Source organism: Artemia sp. Qi Xiang Cuo, chromosome 16, assembly GCF_049724085.1.
Source record: "Artemia sp. Qi Xiang Cuo chromosome 16, ASM4972408v1, whole genome shotgun sequence".
Taxonomy (NCBI): Eukaryota; Metazoa; Arthropoda; class Branchiopoda; order Anostraca; family Artemiidae; genus Artemia; species Artemia sp. Qi Xiang Cuo.
This window is the reverse complement of record NC_142809.1, coordinates 49,161,632-49,175,081: the sequence shown is the minus strand read 5'-3', so window position 1 is coordinate 49,175,081 and position 13,450 is coordinate 49,161,632. Positions and strand designations below refer to the sequence as shown.

At 33.9% G+C, this 13,450-nt stretch overlaps 1 protein-coding gene across 1 annotated transcript in view; it reads right to left on the bottom strand.

Moving 5' to 3' along the window:
- The window catches only part of LOC148943041 (galanin receptor type 1-like), a 179,071-nt gene extending 167,443 nt beyond the window's left edge, over positions 1 to 11,628 (bottom strand). The window contains exon 1 of the mRNA XM_089102425.1: positions 11,445 to 11,628. Within this exon, the coding sequence (XP_088958551.1) occupies positions 11,445 to 11,522 (78 nt within the window). The 5' untranslated portion in view covers positions 11,523 to 11,628. The remainder of the gene's footprint in view (positions 1 to 11,444) is intronic.
- Positions 11,629 to 13,450: the final 1,822 nt, after the last annotated feature.

Genomic DNA, 13,450 nt, shown 5'->3' with positions numbered 1-13,450 from the left:
TGAGAGTATTGCACTAATCTCGCTAAATCAATTTGAAACCTATTGGGAAATCACTCCTGAAGGCAGTGTTCTACTAGACTTGGCACCATGAACACCAGTCAAATAATCAGCGTATTTAATATAGACCCCTACATGTCCAAATACAGATCCTATTGTCTGCCCTCAGAATTTCTTGGAAAAATTCAAAGCGCCAACAATACCCTTATCATTGTTAATAGCAGTCCGTTGACTGTGAATACTGGCCATTGGTTGTGCATCTTTCAAACAATGAAGACGATTGCATTTTTTGATCCTCTTGGCCTACCCTATATATTCTACACTCCACATATCAGCAACTATATCATAAGCAGTGAGGAAACTATTATTTAAAGTCGGAAGAGATTGCAGGATCTGACGACTAAGACATGTGGCTTTCATGCACTACTATATTTTGTGTTCCGATGTCGTGGCTATACTTACAAGCAGTTTCTCAACATTTATGTAGACATTTCACGGCTGAACGACTTTCTATTGGAAAATATCCTCTCAGACCTGTATATTATTGAGTTTAGTGCCCTACGAGTAAATTGCTTACAAAATGTATTTGAATTTGTTTATTAATAAAAGAAGAATGTATATACACAATGTCTTTATTCTTCACTTTATATTTCTTCTTCGGTGTATATTCACATTTTCTACAGTATAATGTAACTTCACTCTTATCATATCTCTTTGTATCTTCAATGATACTATTTGCATTCATTTTGTGAAATTCACGTGTTTCAATCCGTCTATTTGAAGCAATAACGCATACAGTGTTTTCAAATGGTGAATCAAATTCAGTAAGTGCCAAATAAAATTCACTAGGCTTATAGTCATAATAGGCAGTGTTGTCACAACGATGACGCAGAAACCGAATTGTCTTGTTACCCAAACAGTTGAAAAGTAGCCCTGATTCTTCCTCCCAAAATGATTTAAATCCATGACGATGCCAATCTCGTAGAAATAAACTAAAATCACGTTTGGGGTTCTTTCCAATCATATCGGGGTAAGTATTCTCCCACTGATCACATTTGTCATAGTGGCAATTGGAACATAGATGTCCTCTAGAGTGAGAGTCACAAATCTCTTCAAGACATGAATTACATCCTTTAATTTGTACTGCATATCCTCTATATAATTTACAAGGATTGCATAATTTGCACTTTTCATTATAGTCATCAATAATTGTACAATTCTCACATGATGACCAGCTGCCCAGAGTATACATGAATAGTGGACATGTATAGAACATGTTTTTTGGTTTCTGATGTCAGCTCTCTGACAGCTAAAAAGAAACTGATCCTCGTTCGATAAATTCAGAGGGGAGAATGGGAGAGGAGTAACTCTGTGAGACTACCTCTTTCAAATGGGGAGCCATCTACATTGAATATATGGCAGTGTTTTCAAAAGTATATCCACGATATTATTCCGCTTTGTTCCAATTAATATATCAATAAATTAAGTAAGTATTTGAGTCACATCGATAAAGTTTCATACAATAGTCCAATGGGGGAGAATCAGTTTTCATTATATTGTCAAGTGTTCCCTGTGAGAATACCTTCCGTTGAAGGGATAACTCGAGAAAATCGTCATCCAGAATCAAACGTTTTCCCATAAACACCAGATTCAATCTAATTCTCTGTTTCTCAAATTTATTCATTTTTCAATCCTGTCACTCTCACTGCTGATTCTAGATTGATCATGATTCGTTAGCCTAACATTCTAACAAAAAAAGGGAACATTTTTAATGTCGAAACAATTTTATTGTATAATTACAATAATAATATTACAAATGTACAATTAGCAATACAGCTTATTATGTTCAATATACTTCACTATTGCACTTAAAGCACTTTGAAGTCTATTCACATGTGCTATATCAACTTTTGCAGCGAAGCATAATTGATCCTCCATTTTAAATTTGCTCAATGATATCACATATCTTGCATATACTTCATCCCATTCCAGACAAAGTTGTGATCCTCTCGTGATTTCCACCGCAATGTTTGGTGCTCTTGTATCATTGCTACCAACTCCTCTATTAACTTCTAATAGTGTAAACATTCCACTCATTATTACTAATATATCCTAACAAACAAGTAAAGTCAAACTGTTCTCCCTCCTTGCATTCCATTCTCACACTAATAACAACTATAGCAAAAATCCTTCCTCATAGTAAGTTGCGTCACTTCCCTATCGCGGATCAATACATTTAGAAATATCCCCTGATTGGCCTAGAAAGAAACACGTGATCCTGTTACCGTTATCGGATCAATACATTGCCCCGTTAGAATTCCGTGCGCATGCGCATTTCATAACATTGCCAGATAAGAAAGGTACTTTTAAAGTACCAAATAGTACCTTTCTTATCTGGCAATAGGGCATACTTCTGGTCATACCTTCTTACCCTTTTCTACTTCTGCGTCTTACTGGATCTTTTTAAATTCCCACTTCATGTGTCTTGAGCTCTAAAAAGAATTCGATTCATCTAAATCCAATTCACCTATATCAGACTCTAGTATACCACTTTTGAGCGGATAGTATTGTCTGTGTTTGACTGAATCTTGATAAATTCTCACTTTATTTGTCTCTAAGTCTAAAAAGTGTTCGATTCATCTATAACTAATCCACCTCTTTCAGGCTCTAGTAAATCACTTTTGAGCAGATAATAGTGTCTGTGTTTTAATGAATCTTCATAAATTCCCACTTCATGTGCCTCTAATTCTAAAAAGAATCAGATTCATCTAAACCTAATTTACATATATCAGACTCTGGTATTTCCCTTGTGAGCTGATAGTAGTGTCTGTGTCTGACTTAATCATGATAAATTCCTTGTTAAGCATATCAGATAAAGTTTAATCATATGCATCCTTAGTTCTCACAACTAAAAGCTAATTTTCTCAAAATGCTCTAATATTGCTAAGGATATCAGATGCAACATTTTTAATGAAACGGTATTACATACAATATTATACATTATTAATATCATTGAACAACTTAGGACATTTTGAATCTGTCCCATAAAATAATTAATTATGTTCTCTCTTGATAGTTTGGCTATTCTATTCTCTTAGTTCGTGACCAGTAGAGTAATCATTAATCCACTTTGAGTCATACACAATTTTTACTGTGGTGTCAACTATAGGCTCAATATGTGTTTTTACATTCGTATTATTGGTTTCATTGACTATATCTGTTGGTGGACGATGAAAGGTAGTAATAGTGTTCACATGGGGTTTGTTATCAATTAATTCATCTTTATACCCCGTTGTTATATTGTACACCAATACCCTTTTTATTCTGCTCTTGATTTCACTGTTTTTACACAGGTAACAATCTTGGAACGTAGACAAGATATGGTTAATGACATTTGTGCAGCCTTAAGCCTTTGTTTTTCCCTTTGCTTTCATTTGAATGCTAATATCAAAACAGATGTGATAGGATTTATCAACAGATAAATTATTTCCCGTACAATGAGCAAGAAGTTACCCCTCTTCATCAACTAATAGTTTCAGGCTTGCACTCTCTTTAAGTGGTATCATCTCTGGATATCTCACTCTCGCATATCTACTATCAGTAGTGTTGAAATTTTTCGGTACCCCAAAGAAATTTAATCTTTCACTGTTATGACAACGCACGCATACAATTTTAATGAGATCCCCACTAGTTCTTATTTCAATATTGAAATATTTATCCATGTCAGCATTCAACGCAACGATGACTGTATCATTTGCACCCACTTTTTTCGGATATTTCATCTTAACTTTTTTTTCAATATGATGCAAGTGTTTATCCTTCCAATGTACAAAAAACTGATTGAAAATATACATTAAACTAGGTAGTTTCGATGACCAGTCATAAAGTACCACGAAGGCAGCCGCATAAAAAAGAAGTTGAAAAAATTTCTAAGTAAAAAAAAGAAAAGTATTACTAAAAACCTCATTTTTCTAATAGGGAAAATCACGACTAACGTATCTTTATTATCTTCATTTTGTATCTCGAAGATATCACAAGTTATCTTTTTTGTTTTAAATACATTTTATGTCATTTTGAGACTTGAAACAAAAAGTTGAAAAACTTTAATTAAAAAAAACAGTACCAACCCGGGGTAAAAAAAATTTTGGGGGGGGAGCATTAGGGCCCTTTAAGGTTGGGACATGGATGATCATAAGTCCGCGCTAAAAGAACTGTTGTTATAAGCACTCATTCCCCTGAATATGATGATACAAACGGTTACATAATGTCTATGTTACAAATACTATCAAGCAAAGTTCAATACTGTATCATATATTCCAAAGGTACAATTTGAAATCAAATAAAAAGGTATGCTTAAGTGGTCATCACTACTCTGTACTTGAATTAAATTTAAAAAAAAACAGGTTTTATTAACTGAAAGTAAGGAGCAACATTAAAACTTAAACCGAACAGAAATTATTCCGTATCTGTCCCCTCCTCGACGCCTCGCTCTTTACGCTATATTTCTTTATTGTTTTAAAAAATAGAGTTGTGAGAAAGAGTCTAGCTTTAGCCTAAAGAGCGAGGTGTTGAGGAGGGGACAGCCCCTTTCATATACGGAATAATTTCTGTTCATTTTAAGTTTTAATGTTGCTTTTTACTTTCAGTTTAAAAAACTTGTTCTTTTTATTTAATTTTTGAACGTTTTTGAATTAATGCAGGTTTTGATTTTGGCTCACCGTACATGAATAACTAAAACAAAATTTGCATATTAATTTTACTTTTATTTGGTTAAATGGCTTTCTCGAAAGTTCTTTAATTTCATTTACGAACGTTTTTATTAGTAATAAATGTACTTAACTTATGAATTAACTTACGTAACGAACTTTTATATTTATATATTTCCAATACGTATATTAGGCGGTTCGCCCTCTAGTCAAAACCACGCTCTTTACGCTAAAGTTCGAATTTTGTTCCAATTCTTTAAAAATGACCCCTTAATCACAAAGGCCGTTAATTAGAAAAATAGCTCTTCTGAAAGTACTAAAAAAATATTTGGCTTAAAGAGCGAAATATTGACTAGGGCGTGAACCCAATCATATATGTGATAATTTCTGTTCGTTTTAAGTTTTGATGTTGCTCCTTACTTTCAGTTGAAAAACTTGCTTTTTTATTTAATTTCTGATTGTTTTTTAAATAGTGACGCCCCCTTCATAGCAATGTCCCTTCCCCCATGAAAACCTCCTCCATGGAAAGACCCTCCCACCCCCCCCCCCCCACTACTAGAAAAATCCCCCTGAAAACGTCTGTAATACTTCCGAATAACCAATACTGTATGTAAATATTGGGTAAAGTTCATAACTTTCAGTCCTTCCCCCGGGGACTTTGGGGGATTAAGTGACACGTTTTAATAGCAATTAACCATTGATTTAAGGGACCGACACCTCAAATTATATTTTGGTTAGGCCTGGGTATGATTTGGAAACAATCAGAAATTGAATAAGAAAAAGCTTTTCAACAGTAAGCAAGGAACAGATATGAAACCTATACATTCTTCTAAAGGCAACGGAAAAAGTATTTCAATTAAAGTAAAAGTATATAAAAACGAAAATAGTAAGCAATTATAAAAAAACACACACACACACAAAACAACAGCCTACTTACAAAAACTAAGAAATAAACTCACAGTATTCAGTTCTGTTGAGCAATGCCGAAGCGTTGGCCTAACAATATCGCCAGTTTTGAACTTAGTTATCAAACACCAGAATATTTAATGCCTTTAGACTACTCAGTGTTTATAAAAAGTAACGCAATATCAAAGTAGTTTGTTGAAAGTAAAACATTAAAATTAAGCTTAAGAAAATCAAATAAAGATTTTTGAAGGCATATTTTTACTCAAATTGCCCCTTATTAAGTTGTTTTCTATAATTATACGAACTTTCTTGTGTATTAACAACTGGGCACTAATTACTAATAAACAAATACGATACACATTTAGGATCCCCATAAAAGAATGATTTTTGATTGAATGTTATCAATAGTTAGACTTTTATACTTTCGTTATCGACAAGGACTCTTATTTACTTACCATTCTTACTATGAAGAATTTGATTTTTTTTTTTTTTTTTTTTTTTTTTTTTTTTGCTCTAACCAAATCATATAGAAAAAACTAAGGATAACTGGAAAAGGGTCACTCAGTCACAAATTGGAACTTATATTTTTCTTATTCAGGATCAATATCTATGGGCAGGCAGCCAACAGTGGGGCAACACACATTTTTCAATGTTTTTTTTCATATTCTGCTCTCTTTCTTTTTGTTTCCTTATAATAACTTTATAGTCCCAAATTCCCAAGGGGGTCATGCAACCCTCCCCCTCCCCCTGCCGGTGTCCATTATGTCATGTAGCCTGAGTTTATGCAGAAAAAAATATCAGTGCCCTACTCAGTGGTTTATGTTTGGACGTATTTTCATAAGTAAGTCCGATTATTCCTTTTTTCTGAAGATAAAATAGCTTAGTCTTAAAGAAAAGGAGTAAATACAATTGCTGGAGGGACAAATAGCTCCGCCTTTTAAAAACATGACTAAATATTTTAGTCATGAGACTATTTAAGCATGCCAATATAAGGAAAAACTCGAAAAGAAGAAAAACGAGGATATTTACAGCTATTGAAAATACAATGCAAATATTTCGGCCGATACCTCCGCTGGACCGTCCTCAGTGCAAAAAAAGGACCTTAACATAACACCACTTAAATAAATAAAATCCAAACAGTTTAAACACCACTAAAATAAAAGTAAGGCCCTTTCCAAGCAAAGGTGAAAGGGTATCTGATAAAGAAATCAAAAATCATTTGCCATTGACAAAAGATCATTTGAAAAAAGCTTTTGCCATTTACTGTTTGTTTGTTTTTGTTTTGTTTTTTAACCAGTTACCCTCTCACCTTTGCTTGGAAAGAGTCTTACTTTGTTTTAGTGGTATTTTCACGGTTTGGTTTTTATTTATTTAAGTGGTGTTTTCTTAAGGTCCTTTTTTTGCACTGAGGACGGTCGAGCGGAGGTCTCTCGCGGACTATTTGCATTGTATTTTCACTAGCTGTAAATATCCTCGTTTTTCTTCTTTTCGAGTTTTTTCTTATCTTGAAAACATAACTGGTTGCTTTGTGGGAGATGTTGAGCCAATCAAGGATTAAAAACTATTTAGTCATGACATTCTTTATTAAGTAAACTAACTTTTTCTATTAGGGATAACCTCATTTAAGTGAAAGTTCACTATAATACATATTATTTAGAGGCGCTGGCTCCCATAAATTCAGGGGGCGGGGAGGAGCAAAAATATATTGTCGAAAATTCAGGGGGGGGGGTAATTTTGTTGTTTTCAATTTTTTAATAAAATATCATAAGAAACCATGTTCAATGAAAATACTAAAAAGTGTGCTTTTCAAATCTAGGAGGCAAAAAATCTTGGGAGAAAAAAATCCCCCTTATGTCCCCTCTCTTATTTATTGTGTAAAGTTTTAGCAGTCACTTTTTAACGGAATTTGATGCTCTATAGTAAAAGTTTAAATATATCTTTCTTGACACATAATTTCTAAGGCATTCCTTTTCCCCCAAGCATAAAGAAGAAACGATCAAAAACGGGGTTTTTAAGGCCAAACAAAAATACTGAAAAACACGCAAATACGAATATTTCGAAAGGACAATCGCCTCTCTTCTTCAGCACGAACAAAAATATATTTGAGCAGAATGCTAAGAAAAAGAGGACTAAGAAAAAAAAGCAAACATGGAAAGTCAATATAAAAAAACAAACAATAAAAACCAATGAAAAACCCAAAATAAAGAGATGAATAAAATTCAATAAAAAGCAAAATTAGAAGAATTAAAACCAATTCTTCTTCAGTTCGTGCTGAAGAAGAGAGGCGGCTCCCCTATCGAAATATTCGCTTTGTTTGTTTTTTCAGCATTTTTGTTTGGCCTTAAAAACCCACTTTTGATCGATTCTTTTTTAGATTATGGCAAGCCAATGTGGCTCAAGAAATTATCTCCCCCCCCCCTAAGCCTCAAATGTTTTCCCTTTTCAATTCATCAGCATCAAAGTCTCTTCATGCTTGACCAGCTATGTTTCTCTCCTTTTAACTTATCCAGAGTTTTAAAAGTCTTAAACGTTTTCTGTAAGAACATGAGAGGTTTAAACGAATTAACCCATTTTCCATTTAAGCTTTTTCTTAGAAAACGTTTAGGCCATGATAAAAAAAAGTGTTCCATTAACCAACGTATCAGGTTTTGGCTGAGAAATTTGAGTAATTTGAGTAAATCGCTCAGATTTTGTCAAAGTTGAGATAAAATAAACACCGTACTAGCTCAAAAAATGGCAAGATCGTCATTTTTAAAAACACTTTTAGGAATAAAACTTCCGAAGTTTTAATGTAGGCCCAGCATTTTGTTGATTTTCATATTTCAAGTTTATTCTGGAAATTTGACGCTCTCTTTACGTACAAAAAATTGTTCAACATCACTGCTGGGTTAGTAAAACCCGTTCCGTCGGCAAAACTAAAGTCGCTGATTCGGTACCCAGGGCTAAGCCTCTATGGATCAAAAGTTAGAATAGCAACTTTCTGTTTTCGTTGTCCAAGGAATTTAAAGGTTTCTAGAATCAGATATGCCGATTGCTAAATCAATGAAGTATATAACATGATAGTACAGCCGATGAATACCGACGTGGTCACTAATTTATATATCTCCGTTACTAAATTAGGAAGACAGTTTTATTTTTGTTTTTTTTTAACAAAGTAATTACCTGTAACACACTATACATATATATATACATATATATATATATATATATATATATATATATATATATATATATATATATATATATATATACATATATATATATAGTTAACAGCTTTCCCTGTTTTAGTTCACATCACCGATCGGGGTACTGAAGAGTCTCTTTTTGTGAAAACCCTGTTCTATGTGAAAATTTCACGGTGAAAGAATGAGGTGTGCAAATGGAAAATAGCTATAGATTTCAAATACTCTGAGTCGAAAGGGATCTAATAGAACTTAAAAAAAAAATCAACCCTCTTATAAATGAGTGTAAAGATCTAAACTAAGATTTAAAATAGAGGGGGAAGCTCCTATATATAGGGAGGTGGCCACTCTTTTAAGCCTCCACTGTTTCCATTACAGTTTGACAACTGTTTTCCTGAAATCATTTTAGATGAGCATTATCAATATGTGACAGTTCAACATGGACTTAAAAGAGCAGGAAAATAAAAGGTTTTCTTAATAATATAGTGGTTTAAGATGTGTCTGTACTCCAGGTTGTCTTCAGGTTGGGGTTCAGGGTATCTTCATCCGCATAGAAAGCCAAACATCATGCACCTTCTCAATCTCTATGATAGAAAATCCCTCTCCCGGTCCCCCCGGGTTTTTAAGTACAAATATTGCTAAGCCTACTACTACTGCTGCTACTACTCACAACTAACTGCCGGACAAAACCACCTGAGGCCAACACAGCTAGGCACACTCCTTCTCCATCCCTATCTAGTCAAAGCCTCCTTCCTTAAACCCTCCCCAGAAGTTTCAATTTCCCTTAAATCTTTCCTTGAGACATCCTCCCACCCCATTCAGGTATGGCTTGATTTTCGTTTGGCTCTAGATGGCTGGCCAAAAAGGACGATCTTTGGCAACCCGTTATCTTTCGTCTGTAGAACGTCTCTTAGCCATCTGAAGTTTTTTTCATTAAAGCCCTAGAAAGTGAAATAGAACCTCATTTTTTTTTAAAGCCTACTGTTTCAATCTAAATAAAAACAAGTTATTTCAGCTTAAAGTAACGAGCAATATTAAAACTTAAAACGAACAGGAATTATTACGCAAATGAGGGGAGATACCCATTCATTCACCCTCACTCTGCGCTAAATCTTAAAGTTCTTTGAAAACCCTTATCGTTGAACTTCAATGGCCCTTGTGTTTGAGTAGTCTTTCTCAAAGAATTGAGACAAAAAATCAAACTTTAGCGAAAAGAGCAAGTGGAGAAAGAAATGACCCCTTCATATGTGGAATAATTATTATTGCTTTTAACTTTGTATGTTACGCCTTACTTTCATTTGAAAACACTTGCTTTTTATTTCATTTCTGAACCTTTTTCTAGTCACGCCAGGAAATCCCCCCACCACCGTCTAAAACATCCCCTAGAAAATAGTCTCCGAAACTTTTCTTCCTGCAAAAAATTCCCCTCTGCAGAATTTCTGTATATTTCATGATAGCAATGGCTTATATATATATGAACATTTGGCGAATTTCGTAACTTACATTACTTTCCCCTTGACTGTGGGGGATCGTGTCATCCCTAAAGGCATAGCTACAAGACATTTCAACTAAACTGAATGATATGGGTATCTCAAAAGTTTGATTTGGTGTCTTTGGGGAAAAGAGGCGTGGGAGGGGGGCAGGCTAACCTTCAAGATTTTGGTCACTTAGAAAGGGCACTAGAAAGTTTGTTTTTCGTTCAAATGAACTGTACCCTGATCTTTCAGGACTATTGGCTTAGTACGGTTACTTATGAAAAAAACAAACGGGCAAAAAGTAAATAAATCAACACGTATTTGTGATCTTTCTTCTGGAAAAAATACAAAGTTCCTCATTTTTGTAGATGGGAGCTTAGTGTTTTCAGTAAAGTGCTTTATTTGTCAAATTTAACGTTTTATTAACATATTTTAGTTCTATGAATCAACCGTTTGACCGCAATTACGCTTTTGGGCTTGGAGTTGACTCTTTCCAAGGCTTACTTACCCCCTACCCAACTACGCGTGTTATTATCGAAGAACCAAATTTTAGTACTGGACCATATCAAGTGCTTCTTCTAGCAGGTCACATAAGACCAACTCTTGAACTACCAAAAATCCACGACCCTATCCTTCGTCAGTCAATTATTGTGTTCATGGTTGGACCAGTAGCTATAACATAGTAAAGAACTAACCACAGCTCATGCTAAAAAAAAAATTAAAATTGCGTTTAAAAAAACTGGCTTTTGAGAAAATTTGTAGCTGATTATGGAACGGTTACTAATATCCGATTAGTGCAAATAGTAAAATATTATTTCGATAATAATATACAAGGGTGGAAACATTGCTCAAGGTTTCATCGCTCAAGGTTTTCTAAAAAAAAAAAAAAAAAAAAACCTTTATCACAATGTCAGCACCAAGGGCCCTTATTATCTTTAGGTCTTTTGAGCATTGTTTCTGGTTCTTCCTCAAAAAATAAATTTTACTGTCACGTACTTTTTCATTCTTTTCTTTATCGTTTTATTTAACTTTATCACGGTTTACCGCATTCTCAAAATGGTCCACCATCTCTCTTTAACTCTTTCCAATTGCTAATTGTGGCCCCGTTACTATCTTTAACTTGGATGTGCACATTAACTATTCCCTCTCAGTTTTAAAATGCCAATGCAAAATTTTACTATTGTGCCGTCTGGCTGCATCTTCAAGATCTTCAGCAATTTTATCCATGTCCCGCACTCTACGCTCACTAGGTTCATAAGTTAAAGCCATCTCTTCTTTCCTTTTATTCTTCTTATTTTCATGTTGTCTACCACTCAAATATTTCTTGCAGAAGCACCTCCTCTTCATTACTAAACCTTTACATATTCCTAGCTGAGTTTCGAACTTTCCTCCCTAAGACATCATTTGGCACTTCACAAAACTATTTTGCTAATATTATTCCATCCATATTTTGCATAGACTAATTTTAGACTCTTTGATTTCATATTCAACTGTTCCTGGAGAGTTTCTCTCAAATTTTCATCTTGGAGTCACCAACGTCGTAGATTCCTGTAGGGTAGTTACCCTTCCTTAATTTCAGCATTAGATTAACCCTAAACACTAATAGTTGATGTTGAATTTTAACGTCAACTATAGCGTTCCTTCACAGTCTAGTATCTTGTATTGAACCTGTCACTCTTCAGTGTACAATAACATAATCGATAAGGATGGCTGTCTTATCATCATGTCAGTACTATTTTATCTTATCGGAAATTGTATGAGTAAATACTATATTGGTTATAATTAGATTGTTATGCCTATTAAATTGAGGCAATCTATAAAAAGAAGAAAAAGGTTTACTTGAATTTTGGGCAATATCTTTTATGTTTGGGGGGGGGGGGCGGTGACTGACCGTGATACTAAAGGTAATGTAAGTAATCTTTTGCATGCGACTATGATATTAGTAACATGATTGTGGCATTAGTTCTTTGTAAAGGAAAAGCATCTACAGTAAAAATTAGGAAAAAAAAAATTACAACCTCTTTAGTAGATAGTATTGACCTTAGAACTTCCCCTACAAAGGCATTTATAAGTCCACCTATAAGGGATTCAAAGTAAATCAAGGAGCTGCAGAGATTGGTCCCCTTTTTAATCCCCAGCCAGAAATCATTACTCTTCAAAATAACAACTGTTTGGTGTTTTTCAGCCAACTATATTTGACTGCTCTGGCGGGGTAAACAATGCTCCTAGAATAGGCCACTTTTCAAGTAATACGACTTTTCAATCGTTATCTAGGGCCCCAAATTGGCTTGTTTTGTTTCTATATAGTGTGTTTTAGTTAATTCAACAGCCCCAAAACATTCCCTGAAAGTTTCACTTTAATACCCATAGCCTTAGTTGCAGTAGTAGTCGTAGTAGTAGCTGTGGTAGTAATAATGTTAACATGCGCGTGGATCCTTTTGGTTTGTTCAACATCTCCCTCAACATACCCTAAAAATTCCAACTTAATACCCTAAGCCTTTCCTAAGATCAATTAAAAAAACTTTTTCCACAAAATAAGTTTTTCAAAGAAAAGTAAAGAATTCTATTAAGCAAAAAATGAGCAAAAATTAAATCAAATAATCTACCAATTGTGAAACTACCACAAATCAGCATCGATAAATAAATGAAACCCAAAACAAACAGAAATTACAATAAATAACCGAGTCAAACTCAAAACGATCAGAATTTAATATAATTTGGGCTCAAAACCCCTATGCCTTCCTAAGGCCAGAACATAATTTGCACTCTACTGAAAAAAATACAAATAAATTTACTTTGTCAGTTTAATGTATATATGATGATATTCAGTAATAAAAATCTTAATATTATTTGATTGATTAAATTTATAAAAGTAAAAACATTTATTTTTTTTCTGTAAAGTGCAAATTATGTTCTGGCCTTGGGAAGGCATAGGGGTTTTGAGTCCAACTTATCGTTTTGAGTTTTCTAAAATTTCTGCTCGTTTTGATTTTGACTCGGTTATTTATTGTAATTTCTGTTTGATTTGGGTTTCATTTTTTTCTCGATGCTGATTTGTGGTAGTTTCACGCTTGGTAGATTATTTGATTTTATTTTACCTCATTTTTTGTTTAATGGAGTTCTTTACTTTTCTTTGAAAAACTTATTTTGTGGAAAAAGTTTTTTTTAAATTAATTTCTGTTCG